This window comes from Molothrus ater, chromosome 4, assembly GCF_012460135.2.
Source record: "Molothrus ater isolate BHLD 08-10-18 breed brown headed cowbird chromosome 4, BPBGC_Mater_1.1, whole genome shotgun sequence".
NCBI lineage: Eukaryota > Metazoa > Chordata > Aves > Passeriformes > Icteridae > Molothrus > Molothrus ater.
The window spans coordinates 27108605-27127209 of NC_050481.2; the positions used below are offsets into that span (position 1 = coordinate 27108605).

General features: G+C 41.9%; 1 protein-coding gene across 2 annotated transcripts in view; it reads right to left on the bottom strand.

Annotated features, from left to right (window-relative positions):
• The window catches only part of TET2 (tet methylcytosine dioxygenase 2), a 71058-nt gene that overhangs the window by 20176 nt on the left and 32277 nt on the right, over positions 1–18605 (bottom strand). For both annotated transcript variants that reach the window (XM_036382043.2, XM_036382042.2), the window contains exon 2: positions 288–3660. In XM_036382043.2, coding sequence (XP_036237936.1) covers positions 288–3660 — 3373 coding nt within the window. The remainder of the gene's footprint in view (positions 1–287; positions 3661–18605) is intronic.

Consider the following 18605-nt stretch of genomic DNA (forward strand, 5'->3'; position numbering starts at 1 on the left):
GTCTGCTGCTCAAGGAGAATGGATCTGAAGCCACAAGCATTCTGACTGAAAAATCAAATAGGTAATTGCTTTATGAAATAATGAGAAAGGGGCCTTGTGTAGGGTTGGTAAGTGGAGTAGGCATAAGTGTGTAAAATCCCAGTTTTATAAGTCTTCACTAATTACTGTTCTTTAAAAACCCCCAAAAAATCTTCCAACAAAAACATCCAGCTAACCCTGTGATCCCAGCTTGAAGGCTCATTTCCTTCCTGTGAACTATTACGTTTTTAGTACATCTCAGCACTTACCAACACAGCTGCAAGATGGGAAATCATACTGGGTTTTGGCAGGTGTGTCCAATAAATTTTTTACAGGCGTATCCAATAACTTGGAAGGTGAGTCTAAAAAATTATTGAGAACAGTTCCAGCTGTTCTTTTGGTCGGGGTTTTCTCAGCAGACAAGTTTGCTTGCTGATCTAAGATTGGGGTTTGTGTGTCAAAATCTGCAGCACTGGTATTTCGTGAGAGGATGGTAATAGGGCCTGCTGTTTCAACCTTCACATGTTTGGGTGATTTGAGAGTAAAAGTCTTATGATCAAACAGTGATTTGACCTGTATCTGTTTTAGCTGCTGCTCCATTGTCTCAATTATGCTCTTTTGTTGCGTGTTCTCGCAGCCAAAGTGCTGATTCTCTTGTTTAATTGTTTTTTTCCACATTTTGTTTTCCAGCTGCCCAGCTGATGGGCGTATGCAGACATTAGACTTTGTGCCAGCCTCAATTTTTATAGGCTTGTGTGCTGCACTGGGACCAATCTCAGTTTTGGGTTGCTGGTATGCTTGTTGCTCCTGTTTTTGCAAAAGATGCCACCGCAGAGCAGCATGCTTTTGAAAATCCTTAGGGGTCTGGGACTGCAAATGACAGCCTCTCTGCTCTTGGGCGTGGGGGGCAGTTTGGCCATGTGGTAAGTACTGCTGAGGGATCTGTGGAGCTTGTTTGCTCGGGAGGTCTTGGTTCAGACTAGCACCATAGCCCTGTGAGGGCTGGAGGGGTGGCAACTGCAGAACTGAGGTTTGTTGTGTCTGTTGTTCTTGTTCTTGAAAACAGTGATTCACATCTTGCTTTGCGGTCAAGTTATTTGAAAAATACTGCACATGCTGCAAGTCCTGCATTTTATTGGCTCCAAAGTGTTCCATATTTGCGGCGTTCCCTTTCTTCTCGGAAATCAGGTGTCTTTTGTTTGGGCAAGGGTGCTGGAGACTGGCATTTGCCTTCTGAGTGTAAAGGGGAGCTTTGTTGTTCATGGTCTGTACCTGCTCCAGGCCTAGCTGAGGGTTAGGCAGTGGGAATGCAGCTGATTTAGCATACTTACTCCCAGTTTGGAAACATTCATCTGCTTTAAGTTGATTGAAGGATGTCCTGTCTAAAGGCTGCTCAGCATTGCTTTGGGGGTGGGGTACAGCTTGGGGCAGGTCTTTAGTTTTCATTTGTGGAGCCTGCTGCTGGTTTGGGGTTAGCTGTGGACTGCATGGCAGTTGCACTGGATGTGCCTGTTTTTGCAGCATCTGTTGCAAGATGTGTGAATGCAGGAATTGCCCATTTTCCCCTGGCTGGGGATTCAAGTGCTGCTGTTTCAAGGGGGCCCCTAAAGGCTGTTCAGCTTGTTCTGATCTTGGCTGGAAATGGAGCTGCTGTGGAGGGTGTTGCTGCACTTGGGACTTGAGAAGGGAATCCACCTTTGTGAGCTGTGGCTGCGGTGAGTGTTTCTGGAACGGCAGCTGCTGGTCAGCTGGGGGATGTGGCTGCAGCTGGGAGCTCTCGCTTTTGTACAGTGGAGGAAATTGTTCCTGTTGCATTATCTTCTGGCTCTGGGCCTGTCCTGAAGGCCCCTTTAATGAATCAGGACTTCCAGCATACTGTTTTGTATAAACTGTTTGGGCTGTGCTTGCCTGATACTGAAGAATTGACCGCAACAATGCTTCGCTGGGCTTCTGGGGAGGCTCTCCCTGGCAGAACTGGGTGGAAACCAGTTCTATCCAGGCTGGTTTTGAATAATGTTGAGCCTGTTGTACAGGCTCTTTCACTTGGTCCTTTTCTTTGTCAGGAGGAGTCTCAGGTTCTCTCTGTCCTGGGAAATGCTGATAGTGTTGCTGCAACTCACCCTCACTTCTGTGTGCGTGCAGGTTTTGGAGGGGAGATTCTGACGCCAGCGTCTGTCCTTCGGGGCGCTGCGGAATTGAGGCGGCCACAGCAGCTTGCGGGTTGCTTTCACTGACATCTTGTGACATTTGTGCCTGTTGCAGAAGGCTCTGCTGAGGTTGAAGTTGTTGTTGGCTGAGGCTAGGACTCTCTGACATTGGTCCCTCCTGTTGCCCTTCATTTTTTATCTCCCCAGGAAGAGTTTCATCACACCTGTTGTCATAGGAGTGGTGTCCTTCTCGCACCGCGGCAGACAGTGCACTGTTCATTTCTGAAGCAGGAGCAGTGGAGGAATCTTTGTGAAACATTGAGTTCTGTGTAAAGAAAGCACCATTATTTTCTGCTTGCTCAGAGTACCTTTCCAGAGCAGTGCTCTGAGCTTGCAGGTTACTGCTGGAACTTAGAGAGAGGTCTTGGTTGGGAATCTGCCCTATGCTTCCATGAATATTACTGTTTCCTACAGGTAACTGGTGAGTATCATAGCCTGGAATCTGTTGCTGTAGCTGTAGATCTGGTTTCTGAAGTGAACAGCTACCTGGTGGTTTACTGGAGTCTTTTGTGTTGTAGACCTCAGTAACCACTACAGCTGGCACTTGAGGCAGCTCAGAGTTTGAGGTCTGTGGGGAAGTGATCTGCCCTGAGGTATGGGATGAATATGTTGTCTCATAGGACAACTCATTAGTAGCCTGACTGGTAATGGCATTGATATGAGATGTGTTCTTCTGCATTGCTATGGAAACATGTTCTGGATAGTATTGAGACAGTGTTTTCTCCAGGAGTTCACCATGCATGCTTTCCATGGAAGAGGCAGAAACTGTAGCACCATTAGGCATTGGCACTGCCTTGTTCTTAAGTAGTAAGACAATGTCCCTGTTATGGCAATGAATATTTTCCTGCTCCTGCTCATCCTGAATCAGAAGGTCATGAGGGTTTTCTGAACCAACGCTGTTGTATCTTGTAGATGGTATCAAATCTGAAGCTTCGTTTTCTTGTCTTTTAAAACTCTCAGATTTCTTCTCACTGTAACAATTGGAGACACTTGGTTTTTCACTATTGTCCTCTGGCTCAGGTTTTTCTCCATTTATCTCTTTATCTTGTTTCACTTTCTTGCTCTCATGAAGTCCACACAGAGAGGGCTCACTAAAAGTGCGTTTGATCCCACCATTTTGCATATATTTGGAATATACTTTCTTTTCTTGTAAAAGGTCTGGACTAACACGATTGTTTGGACTTCCCTTTGGGTGGGGCACTCCAAAGTTGCTTTTATTGAATAGTGGCTTGTGGTCTCCATTTACTTCCACTTCAGACCTCTCTGTTGCTGGACTCCCGTTCTGTAGCTTCACTGCAGAAGGCTCAGCCTGGCAGACGTGAGAAGACTGTGGTATTAGAAATGGACTCAATCTATTGCCGTCAGCATGGTTGGTTCTGTCCTGTTCCATCTGGCCTGCTCTGAGGCCATCCACAAGGCTACCCTCTGAACGTATCTGAAAGAGAAAAGAAACAGGAGAGAATCCAAGTCAGTTTTAGTTTCCATTGAAGGATAGCCAGTAACTGGCAATTCCTGCAGCACTCAAGCACCCCTTGCCCTGACCAGCTCCCACACACAGCGTGAGCCTGCAAGCACACCCGAGGGGTGTTTCACTATCCTAGTGCTTCTTGCACCCCCAGGTCTCCCTTTTCTTAAAGGTTTGTTCTTGAAGATAAAAAGAGAGTAAAAATACAGTGACTTCCTTACCCCCATTTAACACACAAGAAGATATTTTACCAGAAGAAGTCTCTTGTAGTGGTGCAAAAACTATTCTCTGCTTTTGAATGATTTGCACAGACTCCTCTGTCATCACATTTTGCCCTTGGTAAGGCAGAAAGTCACATTGAAACCGTGCTTCCCAGACTTGGTGCTAATCCTGTAATTTGATCAAGTGTGCCAAACCTCTTTTGTCTGACTTGAAGGAGTATTGCCACCAAGTTTCCAATTAGAGGGGAAAACTTTTTTTCCCTGTCCTCAGCTGTCTGACAGGGTCTTTTAAAACTGGCATTCCTGAAGACCATGCAAGTGGCACAATACACAATACAAAGCTATACTTGACTGCTGTCCACAGGAACTCTTACAGTTCATCAGCAGATCAGTAAAGTTGACAGAAATAAAGTGATTTTTGAAAGGTTTGATGGAAATGCTTTTTTTCAGGTATCAATATCCTTTCAAATTTACATATAGACATCAAGCATGGCTTAAACCATGCTTTGGGTTTTGAATTGAGCTCTGCAGCTATGGAGTTAGGATTTTTTCTTCTTTGTTGTAATGGGAAATCCCATTTTGTCATATACTCTTTACTTACAAAGTGAAGTTTTTAGCTGGATAAAAGTACTGACAATGTGCAGTGAGCAAATTCCTTACAATGACAAGCTAATCCTGTTCACATGCATCTTCCCAGAATTCACAGAGCCAGTTAACATAGATAAAGCCCTTGTTTGACTCTGCTTGTAATTTATTCTTTGTTGGTTTATGGCTCTCAACCAGTCACAAATGACAGAAGGCAGACTGACAGTGGGTCTTACAGATTTGAACTTGCACAGAGAAAATTTGGATATATGCCTGTCTGTTCTGAAGCTTTTAGTTTTGGTTTGCATAAAGGAGAATCTGAAGGATTCTCCATTACCAGGTCAGCTCTGCTTGGACTGCAGAATCAGGAGAAGCATGACACATGGCTGTATTGCCACTATGTAGGAAGAACTATTATACTGAAAAAATTCTCCCATCATGGTTGCTCTGGTTATGTATTTATCGTACATTAATATTTTTATGTTCTTAAAATGTAATTTTAAATGTTATTTAAATGTAATTTGTATAGTTTTCAGTGCAGTATTGCCTTACTCAGTTTATTAATGTGATTCTAAAATGCTTTTAGAAGTAATATTAATTCATTAAATACATTGCATCCAGCAGAATTCTCTCTGATTGCAGCTCTGATTTCAGTAGCAGGACAATTCAAATGCACACTTTCACCAGCAAGTACCTATATGATAACTTGTATTAATTTCCTCTGATTGCCAAACTTGTTTTTAGATTTACTTTTGACCTCCTAAAGTTTGTTTTTTTTCTTCCTTTACTCAATTTATGGGTTTTTTAATGACAGAAGTAGAGAAGTTCTCACTGCAAGTGATGATACTTTAAAAAAGAATTTTTGCATGGAAAGCTAAGAACAGGAAGATGGAAAAATATGTTTGTCTGTCTTGCCTGGGTTTTTTTAACATGGTAGTGTAGGCTTATTCCCTTCTAGAGGTGTTTCCCACCCTAGCTTAATAGTACCACAAGACATGAGCCTTTGCAGCTTTCCCAGGGAGATGATGTTCCATGCTTAGCAGAAAGCTCTGTGAAAAGGATTCCTCTGATGTGTCATTCTAGGCCAGGCAGCAGAATGATGCTGCCAGAATGTCTCAAAAATAGAATGCCAGACTAATTTGGAAGCCATACTTTGCCTTCACACTTTTCATTCCTAAAAACTGCAGGTGTACCACAGACATGAGTGTATAGGCTGCTGCATTTTGCAAGTACAAAATGAAATAAAGGGCACCATAGTGATTAACACCATGCTGTAAAGCTGCTTCTAAAAGATTTATTTATTTAAAAAAAGTTTTAGTCTGTGCGACTAAGCTGCAAGGAACTTTGGCTGGCCCTCAAAATCTGCGTTGGGGCTTTTTTTCTGATGTACCTTGTGGGTTGCAAGCAAATTCCTTCTGGGAATTCCCAGGCAATCTTTCTTCTCAACTCTTTACTATCTATCAGATAAACCCACCATTTTCTTTAGAAGTGGGCGCTCCCTGATTTCTTTAAACTTAGCTTGCAAACCCCTCAAAGGAGCACGTCTGTGGTCAGAAAAGAGTCTTAGGTTCATGCTGTTCTCAAAACCCACAAGGTTATCTTGTGAGATGAATTATTGTTCATCATTCTCAAAGATCTCATGGTATGTTCCCCCAAATTCTGACCACTTTCAGTGTAAAAGGGATTGGTGTTAGACATTGCAAAAAACATGGAAATAATTTGGTTCTTCAAAATACAAAGTTAATTCATGCATTAAAAATGCCAGATTTGCATTCTTTGAAATGCATCTAGGATGGGGGTAACGTTGCATTATACTTCTTTCCCTCACTGTCTACACTCAAGTTATTCACTATCCTCAAGTCACATCTGAGTAAAAACCTTCCTCAAGCAACTACAAATCACAGCAAATGTAAAGTAATGTAATTTGTAATATAGAACTGGCAAAAAATAAATGGCCACAATATCTTTATTACTGGTTTTAACTGGGACACTATGAAATAGTACTCCTACTTGTTTACATCTTAAAAAGTCTTTGTGGTTGTCCTTACAATCATTGTGGGATGAACTCTCTACCTCTCAAAGTAAATCTACCTTCCCCCAAGTGCAGCAGTTAGTCTTTTTAGTCTTTCCCATAGCTGTATTTTATCCAGATCATTTAGAAGCTCCACATATTTTTCTTCAGCCATAATTCATTAAAAATTCAAGTCACATCACCAGCATCTGTGAAACAATTACTGCATCTAGGACTGACTCTGCAGTCTAATCCATCATAATTATGACTGGCCTCTTTGAAGATGCCACGATGCATGACTTAAATATAGCATATTACTGTGCAAATGGATCCGCATCTCATCCCACCAATATGCATTCAAGTTAGAATTCAGACTAGCACTGTTTAACTTTTTCAGATGCAATCGATGTAAGTACATTTATTTCTTGCCACACACAGGACACAAACTGGAAACTAGGCACTGAATGAGAGCCTGAGATTTTTTTTGTTGTTTGTTTTATGGACAAATTTGGTATATTCCTGCCACCTCTTATCAGTGTACTGTGGAAGGTGTTGTTACAAGAGAAGAGACATTTCTGCAGCAACAGAAGTTGAGTCATTTTCTTTCACAGAAAATCTTTCTTTAGTTTTTACCAGTTCTGGAGGTTCACAGCTTATTTTCCATAGCACCTGTATCTGGGGAGTTTGTGAATGCAAAGCAGCTCAGATGAATGAATGAATAAATACACCCACTGCAGGGGAGTACAGTTTTCTGCAAAACTGCGCAAGATTCCCAGGAGAAAAAGTAGGTGGGGGAATAGCTGTGATAGAGCACTCACAGACCCCAAAAGACCAAAAGGTGGGATATCAGATGGGTTTTTTTCCCCTTCTAGGGTTAGCTGAGATAGACATTTATCTCCCCAGAGGTTTTTTTTTCCCCAGCAGAAATATACATCCTCAGATCAAAGCCTCAGCTGACTTGTGCTCAACTGATTATCAGTATGAGACTCAGGAAAGCAGAAGTCAGATACCCAGAAGCTTGTTGATGGCTCACAGGGTTGTTCCTGGGGTGTTGCCACAGCCTCCATCCTGCTGGCACCCTTCTGCCACTGCCAGATGACACAGAGATATAAATTGCTCCCAGACAAGAAACCCCTCTAGCACTTTCTCGACAGGAGGTGAATTAGACCATATGCCTTGCCAAACTCCAGTTTGGTAAGTTGTACTTTCTGCTTACACTCTCCTGCTCCTCTTGTACGTACGGTAGCTGGCTTCACTTGAGGCTACATATCCTTATGTGCTGTTGTGCAGTTGCATCTCTCCTCTGAAATTCATGCATCTGGCAAAGAGTTCTAAATATTGAACTTCCAACATGTGAAAAAGCTCCTGAAGTTAGAGGTTTGGGTTTTTTCCTATTTCACTAACAAATGAAAATTTGAGAAGAGGCATGAGTGGTTATTACTTAGGTAAGGGCACTCATGCATGACATTGTCAGAAAGTTCAATTTCTGTTCTAAAACCTGAAATCTTCTGGACTTACATATGTGCAAAATTGTTTCTGATTAACCCTATGACAAAGCTTTCTCTTCTTTAACATTGGAACAAGATGTGTAAGCAGTTACAATGGTGGTTAACACCAGGATTTGGTATTATGGGATGTGATTCCCTGGCCTAGCTAAAGACCAGTTGCTGCAGCTGTGCCCTTGGTTAACACCTGTAAGCAACTGCCAGTGTCCCTAGAGGAGGAAAGATGTGCAGTGAACTCAGATGGCAAAGGGGTGATGTAACACATCAAAGCTCCTTATTAGTGAGACATTTCCATTATTGCTGGGATAAAAAGTTGAACACATGTGGTATAGTTTAAGGATTTCTTATATGTTTTGCACTTAAGGTACTGTAGTTTATACACAGAGAAACAACATGAGCTTCCACATAGAAACTTAGAGGAGAGGCAGATTCGAGAGAGATTGCATTCATACCCAAGGTGAACTGAGGCTCAAAACACCACAACATCCCCTAAGGATTTGCTCTGCTCCTTACCAGCAGCACTGCTGTGCTGCCCCACTGCATATGTGATGGCTGAGGAAAACACATTGGAGCTTAAAGGCAGATGTAAAGGAGGCCCCAGAAGCATAAGGACACTCTATTGTTAGCTGAGCTCTATGGCTTACAATAGGGTCCTTTTGCACTGCATTCAACTATCTCTTCATCTGGATAGTTTATTTATTTAGGGCATTAGCAATGCTTTGGAAAAACTTGAGTAAGGATGCCATGCCTTGCCTTCCCTTGAAGTTTTTAAAGTTATAGTTAAAGCTATATTTTTTCCTGAAATATGCATATTGCTTTCTTATTGTAGCTTTAAAGAGCAGTTAAGGGGTTAATCTAGAAACTCCTCAATGACACTGTGAGTGTATTTTGCAGAAGGTCATATTACAGTAATAAAATTGTCTTCTCTGGCATTTAGATCTATGATAATCTGTGTCAAACAAAAGAAAATGTGGGATGGATAAAACTTGTTACCTAATTTATAGCTAATTTATCCTTAATTTACAGGGAAAATGATGACTAGTGAATATACATATAAGCAGACATACAGGAATGAAGAGCATGGGATTTGTGACATATGAGGATTAATAATTCATTAAATCTTCTCCAAGCCAGACGCTTCAAAATTCATGCATTTTTAAAATCAACTAGTGCTAAACCCTCCTCAATTTACTGACACCAGTTCCTGCATTTCAGTGATACAATGATCTAATTTCAAAAGCACTTGAATCAGTTTGATTTTTCACCTTAATACAGAGGGCATGACAGTAAAGCTAAATGGTGATTTCCACTTGCTACATTCTATACATCAACAAGACTGGATACTGTGTAATTTCTTCCCAGATGTGAAAAATTGTACTATTCTAACAATTGCATAAAATCAAGGGAAGTAAAAATTAAATGACTCTACAATATGGGTGGATAAAACCAATTATGCAAAGGAAATGAATTCAGGATTATAAAATATGAGTAAACAGAAATTATAATGTTGCGTCACACAACTCTCCAGTTCCCATTTTTTTGTGATTTGTGTTCCATACAAACTTTGTACCTAATTGTACTATGTAGCACTTCTAGCAAAACACCACAGCTCCTGAAGTAGTTGCTTTAAATGCCACCATGGTATGATGAGAGAAGAAATGTTTCCCTAAAGGTCAAATTTCAGAACCAGGTTGAATTTAAGAAACAAAAGGACCTTCCCGTTGCAATAACCAAATCATTCAAGGTGAGGTTGGCATCTCTGTCAGTTCTTGCCAGTTATGAGCTCTTTTCCATAGTTTAGGTTTGGAGTATGGTGGATCCAGGTGGTTTGTATGGACAGGCCATTCCACAGAGCTGCAGTGCTCCCCAGGTTAGTTTGTTTGGTGCTACCGTGGGTGCTGGGATGCCAACATACTCTAAGACCACTATTGCTCAATTTCTTGAACACCACCCTGACTATTTGATGTCTTTAACAAATTCAGGGAAGCTGAACTAAAGCACCCTTTCATCTTTGCTGGTTTTTTGAGAATCTTTGTATCTGGCAGAGTTATGGCCTTAAATCTCAGGAGTGCTCAAATAAGTGTGTGTAGAGTGAGATGCTTTTGCTTAATGAGGAAATGCTCTGTGAAGTCTGGGCCAGCAAAATTATCTCAAATTGTGACCCACACAGGACATAATTCAGTAATTCCACAGTGCCTGTGAATTGAATGCTGGCAAAGATGTTTGGGTTGGAAAACAGAACAGTCTCTTTTTCTTCATCTCAGTCCATTATGCTAGGCTAGGCGTGTTGAGCAGTGTTAATCAGGTGCACAACCCGTGCTTTGACCCCTTTTTGATGTCTGGAGAAAGTGGTTATCTGAGGGATGATTTTCCTCTCAGTACTTCAGCTACTCCATGTGTCAAATGGCAGTGGAGATATAGGCTGCCACTAAAATCAGCTCCCTGAGAGCAACAGCTGACTTCTCTTGCTGTTCTGGCCAAGCTCTGCAGTGCAGCCTCTTGTGAGCACGCCAGGATAAGCAAGCGTTGGTGGCTGAACCGTTCCTCAAGGCACACTTGATGTTATCAACCTGCTGTTTAGGGAGGGTTACCAAGAGGTCACTGTCATCATTATCTTCCACTTTCTGTGATCTTTGTCCATTTGGCTTCAGACCTGGATATAGCACGGATTTCTTGGGTTGATGACTTCCTAGCACCAGTCAAAGGTCAGTTATCCATAGTGATTTCATCACAGCTTTTGGCAGAGTGAAAAACCACTGGATGGAAAAAAGAAACGCTGGCAAGCTAAAAATTTCAAGGTTTCATTGTGTTGTGTCAGTAACATCAGAAAATAGATGTATGAGCGGAAGAACTGATAGAAGATAATAAAACCTGGTGGGCTACAATGTCCTCAGAAAACCTATTTACACAGCTGTGGCTTCCATTATCCTTTGAGCTTCAAGTAGGAAAACCTGTTGGTCTCACAGTTCTGTTGAAAACAGAATTTTTTACAAAATGCAGTTTTCTTAAATTTCTTCTTAAAAGTTGAAGGTCATACTGAGAGGAGAGTGGGGAGAATGCAAAGGGAATGTTGATCGCTCTAAGGTGTACTCTGACTGCACGTCCAGATGGTAAAGCAGAGCTTTCAGCCCTTTCACTGGCCTCACTACAGTAGCCTTTACACCCCTCTACACATTCTTCCTCTGTTTTTCTCGTGGCTCTGCCACACCTAGGCTGGGATATTGTAGCGAACTCCACTTTTGGCTGCTGTGTTTTGAGAAATGAGAGGCAGCCAAAGAGGCAGCTCCCACACTACACAGTGTGCCGTGTGTGTGTGCTGATATAGCCAAGGGGCAGGTTCTGGGGATCCCTGCCAGGGCCAGTGAGCCATGAGATGCCCTGTGTCCCTGTGAGAGATGCTGCCTGCCCCTGCATGTCCTGCTGGGGCTTCACTTCCAGTGAAGTGGAGTGGAGCTCCACAGTGGAGCTGGAGGAGTTGAGCCAAAACAAGGGTACTTGTTTTGGAAACATCTTACACTGTTTTAATTATGGCATAATTTAATTTCAAAATGTGTTTTCATTCCCACCTGGGATTTAGTTTTATTCCTCCCAATTTGTGCCTTTCACGACTTACAAACCAGACCAGTTGCTCATAAACACATGGGAAAAATAGGTTTGTCAGTGCCCTGTTCCTTGGCTTCAGGGCAACACCAACCAGACCCGTACCAGTCCACTCCAACCTGTTTTCAAAAGTCCCTGATGATGAGGGTTGCATAATAACACACAGTTACATGCAGTAATTAATCTAACTTATTAGAAAGCTTCTACCATTTAAAACATAACCTTAGATCAGCTCATCCCATCTGCCACAGACATGCAGAGCAGGTTTTTTTTTCCTTCTGTGCTATGGCTTCTTTCTCCCCATGCAACTGAAGACTATTATTAATGCTCCCCCTTAGACAGAATAAACAACCCAGTTCATGACATCCAATCTCCTCCCTGGGTGGATCTATATCCATACCATTTGTTCCCTTACCAAATGCATGGAGGTCACATAGCAAATCCACAGTCTGTTCTCTGGAGACATTATGCACATGCTACACTCTGCTAGATTTTCTCCAAATTTGGATGCTTGATATACGAGCAGCTATAACAGGTATCTGTATAATCTTCCAAAAACCTGTATGAATTACCTTAACTTTTACCTCAGTAACTAAGCAGTTTTATTCCCTCACTGTATAAATCACACTGAAATCAGCAGAATAGGCTTATTACTCCTAGCAGGGCTTTATGGAAAAGTGCTCACTGCTTCCAGTGTGCTCAAGTCTTTGAGCTACTCTTACAAACATCTTTTCTGACTTCTACTGTTGCTGAGGCACCACAGAAGATAAGAATCTAATGCATTTTTAGAGGTCTATGAGAAGATGCTCCCTGGAGCTATGGTTGCCGTTCAGCTTTTCTGCATTTGTGTGTGGTCTTCAGGAGCAGTTTTCATGTGGGTTATTGCAATCTACACAGAACAATGGCATGGATTTTTGGGCTGAAATCCAGATCTGAGAAAACAGTTATAGTTACCTCTCCAGATGTACCAGAGATGGAAGACAAGATGGTTTTGATGACCAGAGCCAGCTGACAACCTAAGAACCGTTGAGGTCTAATCCTGATAAAAGCAAAACTCTGGGAGAGAAACAAAACGTGAGCTGGTGCTGCTGTACCACAGTTCCAAGCACACAAGAGAGCTTGGCAGGGGTACTGTTGCTGATAGGTTTGAAATGAAGATGTGGTACTCTCTTTTCATTTTGAATACTCAATATATAAGCTTGGGAAGAACTTGGTTATTGATCTTCTTAGATGAAAAGGCTCAGGACCCAAACAAATTGTCAGTCAAAAGACCCCAACTACACATCATGGCAGCATGTATTGAGGAGTTGCAGCCTAGCTTCTTAAGCCTGGCTTGAAAAACATATTTTCTGTAGTTACCATCTCAGCTACAGTATTTTTCTTCCCTTTCTAATTTTAGTTTTATATCCCTTTCCCAGAGAGTTTTTAGGTTTTTCTTTAGAAGGCCGCTGTTAATCTTGTTCTGAGAATAAGGTGATAGGCTCCAGTTTGAGCTTCCACACAACTGAGGCCATTTCTCAGTTCTTCTTATCTTGTTCTATCCCCACTTACAAAGGATGTGGGTTTTATATATAGCCATTTAAAACTTCTTAGTATTTAAGCATAAATGGTCAGTATATGGGGAGTTCTATGTATTTTGTGACAAGAAACATTTATGAAAACTACTAGAGAAAAAAGATTATTACAAGGACACAAGCTTTTTCCTTTCTGTGGAATATCACTTAGGTATTCCAGGGAAACTGGAAACCAGTCTAGATTTTGTGAATGGGATGATTGCTTAAAAACACAGCTCTAGCATGAAAGTTTTCCCCTTTAACTAAATTAAAAGACTCGGAATGCTGTGCTGAGAAACAGTTGGGACCCGAGAACGAGCTGGCGTTCCTGCTTTTCTTTAATTTCCAGTAATTCAAAGGAACATTGTTTCTCCTGTTTAAATTTTTCCCTTTGTGGCAGGATGCAACATGAAGAGGCAGAAAATTCACTGCTGCCAAGCTAAAAGGAGCCAGGGGAACTGGCAGATTGGGATTTAACTCTCCCTAAGACTTTTAGACTCCCACAGCTGACACTTGGAAGAGCGGCATTTGAGCAGTCCTGAAGGGAAGTGCAACACTTCTCTCTCTGTCCTTCCTTTTCAAATATTTTCAAAGCTTTGAAAACAGTCGGCTGTTCTTCGTTCTGGCAACTCGCCACTTGCTGCCGGCTCACATCAGTTCATGGTCTTCTGAGGTATCAGTGGCCTGCATGGATTTGAGAGAGTCTGAAGCTCTAATGAAAGACCTTTGATATTTTGGGATATTTAAGAGACATAGAGAAACGGGTGAGTTAAAAGAGCTGTTGTCAGCCTCAGCAAAGCCCACTTCATATTCTCAGTCACGAGATACTGTTTCACTAATTGATTATTGTCTGTCCCCAACACAGCCATGCTCTTAGTGCACAAAGAAGCAGTGTGGATGAAAGGCTCACCATTGTAAAGTACACACTCAACTGGATTTAGAAAGCTGGGAACTACAGACAAATCTAAGATATGAGACCGCTTTGAATGAAACTCATAAATCATAGCTGAGACTTTTTGCAGCTTAAGTAAACATGTTTCCTACAGACGATGAAAGTTAATGGAAGCTTTTTAAATGCCTCTCTTTAGTCTCCCTAAGAGGACCTAAGCAGGGGAACTCTCCTCAAAAGGGTCAGGTGACTTTTCATTCTTTAAATCCACACCTCCAGCAATGAAGACTTGATCCCACAAGCCCTGCAGAACTGCTCCTACCTGGCAAGGTTATGCAGAGTGTTTGCCAGGCTAGTCCTTCAGCCAGCAGCCTCACAGCTGTGGTGGTCTTGAGCTCAGGAATGCAGGTGTAGGAGAGAACGCCCTGCATTGTGTGCTTGAGTTCCTGTAAGCGTGTGCGTGTCCTCATGTGCCAAGTGGATTGCACAGCACAGTCCCTGCTTTTCTTGCCAGCACAAACCTATGGTCCCTCTGTCACCCTTGAGCCCCCAAAACACAGCAGGAAGAGAACAGTTTTGAGGGCAAAGCAAAGATGATAGGCAAGGATTAAGATCTGATTTATGCAACTGGTTTTACTCAGAAAAAATACAGGCGCAGACTGTGACTGGTAGTGTTACTTCTATACAGCCTCTGGGGGCAATGAACAGCTGCTTTTTCTTAGGAAAAAAAAGGCATGGAGAGTTGGAGAAGAGAGGAGACATCTATCAGGATACTCAATGTCTAATGCAGTCAGTTAAGCTAATATGAATGCCACTGTCAAATGCACATAAGGGTACTTTATCTTTGGTTGTTAACCTTTGAGGGTCAGCCAGGTTGATTATGAGAAAATGAGCTAATAATTTTACTGTGGGAAGGGTGGGAGACAAGGATGAATGGCAAAATTTATCTGCTTATTACACTCCCCAGCAAACAAACCTTCCTAACAGCCTCATCTTAGCTCACAACAGCTTTCTGCGGAAACAGTGTTTAATAAATGAGATGTGTGCCTCAGTTTTCCAAACCAAAATTGTCTTAAAAGTCTTTCATAGGTATTGGTGATTAAGCAAATGTTCTGAAAAGTTAGTTGCACCTAAAATTAGAAAACAAAATGGGGGAAAAAATATCCTAGAGTATCTGCAGTTAACCTTTAAAAAAGCATGTGGAGGACTAGCAAATCAAGTGAATGCTAGAAACAGAATATGTCCCCATACTGCTGTGCATCAAATGTGCAACATGACAGAGAGAAATTATGTTATGAAGCTGTTTGGTCTCTATGTTCAGGGTGCTGACAGCTCCAAGCCCATCCTATTTCCTACCTTTTCCCTCTAGCACTTTTAAAGTCCTATGACTGATAGAACCCAAGAAAACCAGGCTCCTCTCTTCAAGCAGAGGGGCCAGCTGAGCATGCAGTGTATACTGGGCATGTGTCAGCATCACCCAGCAGAGCCCCAGTCCCATCCTGGAAATTGCTGGGGATCCCAGCAGCTCCCAAACTGCCCTTGCCTGAGCTCCCTGCCCCAGCCCTTGGAGCTGTGGAGGCAGAGATGCCTTCAGAGTTGTTAGATGTTTTCTCATACACTGCAGTATAACCAGGCAGCACAACAGTCTTAGTCTGTGCTTCAGTTTTTCTGTCTTCATTGAAAAAATTCAATGTCTAGAAAACAGCTGGTACTACTTAATGATCTTTTGGTAACTAAGGCTGATTCCTTTTGTTATGCTCTCTGAAGATTAAATTTTGCTCTGGACTCTATTGCCTGAAGGAGGCTATTGTAAAACAGGATACTCGGAAATCAGCAAAAAGATGTTAGAGCTAAAACAGAACACCAAAACATTTTAACTCTAGTGGTGCTGCTGCCAATGAATTAGAGAAAAGATCCTGAGATTATGCTAAAACCAGTCTGGTATTGTGGGCTAATGGCTGAGGAACTGCTTTGTAAAAATGTGCACAGCCTTGTAAATGAATCAAACCTCCATGATATAGAAGATGCTTCTTTGAAGTTTGGTTTTAAATCCTGACTTGGTCAAACAGGCTATCATGGAAATAGCTAGATGCTGGTATACACTGCTGTTACTTTAAATTAAAGGGAGGAAATATAAAGCTCAAGGATTTGCAGTCCCCTTTACAAGAGACACGTTGGGAACAGCCTGTGTCTACCGAATACTGAAAAGCTCAATCAGGATTCCAAAGGAAATTGCTATGAAAGATTAAATATGTGGTCAGCAGTAATAACTCTCCCTCTGTTTGTTGTGTCAGATTGTATTTGTGTTGGAGGAAAGATTGGTGTACTTCAGATAGCAACAAGGAAGAGAGAGAGAGAGATTTTGAGAGAGATTTTCCATTACAAGGTTAACAAGAGGAAGTGGATGGGGATGAGGGAATGTGCTCCACAGAACTGCAGGAAGCTGAAGCTGGAGGAAGCCATTGCAGCAGCTAGAGACTGTGGCTAAAAGTTTTGATGAGTGAAAACACTGACAGTAGTCTTTAGAGATGAAATTACCAAGGACTGCCAACCAAAAGTCTTCAAGTTTCCATTGTTGGGATGCCCCTGCAGCACCTGTGGGGGTTGGCCTGTGAACCCTGGAATCAGCAGGCAGTGACCTTTCTTGGGTGTTAATTACAGAGGCTTCCCCCTGAATCTGGCTTGCTAGAAGTCTACTGCAGAAATTGCACTGACTTATTATTGAAGGTTTCAGTTTGTGGTTTGCAACTGTGACACTCATTTCCAAGTAACTGCAATAACTTTTCAAATCAGTCTTTATAGGAGCTGGCCCATGCAACCTTCTGACCCCTCCCAGTGCAGAGTAGCTCCATAGGCCTTCCCCATTCTGCCAACTTGCCCTGGAGCACCCTCCTCCAGGCTGGTGTCTAGCCTGGCAGCAGGGCACACACTGAGATGCCACCTGTGGGATTTGTGAAGGCACTTCTTTGAGGCTGTCTCTGCAGAGCCCTCGTGCTCCCCACAGAGAGTTGCTGAATGATGCGGGGGCTTGCACGTGACACCACTTCCTTCCCGCTCCAGCTGGAGCAGGGCAGCAGCCTTTGCCAGTTGTTTTGCTCATATAGGTCACAACCACAGATACAGACTCACAGGGAACTGCAGTACAATGCATAACAATGCACAAAACACAGGAAAAACATTTTGTAAGCACTTTGAGCATCATTGTTGCTTCTTTCTGTTAAAGCTACAGACATGTATTTTTAATACACAGAACCAGGTTCATTAAGGCAAGTACTGCCAGCACTATCTTCCAGGAGAAGATTTGCACTTCACATATGAAGACATGAACAGTAACTAGTGCATGTTATGCTGAGCCATGACTGAGTGACACTCCCTGAAGGAGTCAGGGTGGCCAGACACTGAAAAACAGTGGCCACAGGCCATGAACTGTGTACAGCGTGGCATGGCAAAACATTGAGCACATAGGACAGGATATAGGGTGTTTTTTTCCGACCAGAAGCTCAGGGATGAGCTATTCATAGGCATTGCAAAACAAACAGCGAAGCTTTTAAGTTTTAAATGAACTTGCTTGAGTTGAGACTTACTGAGTTTTCAATAAGCTGACTGAAAAGAGGAGCAGCTGTAACAATCTGTTATTGACTTTTTTTCTCATTTGTGGCCTTATCATAATTTAGATTTAGTTTTAGGTATAACAACTTACATACCTGTAAAATCATTTGCTACTTTATTAATACTTTCATTTCTGTGGACTGTACATGGAAAAGAGGACCATAAACTTTTGCATCCACTGCAATGGATGGAAAAACTGCTGTTGACTAGGCCACATATCAGATTTTTATGCAGAAATATTACAGATTCTAGTAACTTAAAGGCACTGCCATCAATTACAGGAAAAGTAGTGGTGGTATTTTGTATATTGGTCATGCCCCAATAACTCCCACAGTGCTCTTCTGTTGTAACACAGTGTTTCATGGCTTGACAATGTTTATTTGCATTCTTTGTATTTTTTGCTTGAAGGGAAGTTCTTCTGTAAACCTTTAAAAAAATAACAAAAAAACCCTTTATTTTTTAACTCTAGTTTCTGTATTTCTCATCTTCTCATCTCACTCTAGTCTTGTCTTTTCTTAAAAGGGAAAAAATAGATTTATAGTATCTGAATGAAGAAGACAGATGATATTAAGTACCTGATACCTCAAAAGAGCAAAGATCAGCAGCTTTGTCTTTCAATGTTATAGTTAGACAGTTCATTTGACAAAGTTAGGCTGTCAAATAGATCATCTGCTGGGAAGATTTACACAGTTCTCTCACTTGTTATCTCTACTCATGACAGAAAGGTTAGTTAAAGTCAAGTCACCCAGATGAAAAATGAGAAACTGTGCTTCTTCACTTAAAATTTTTGGTGATTTTAAATGCACAAAGTAGATGCATTAATTTCCTGCCCTACATGATGTTGATCCCGAATGTATATTTAGCATCTGAGCATTTGAGGCAGAGCCCCGAAAAGTCAAAATGACAGCACAAGGTCTTAGATAAGAGGGATATTCCTGAAAG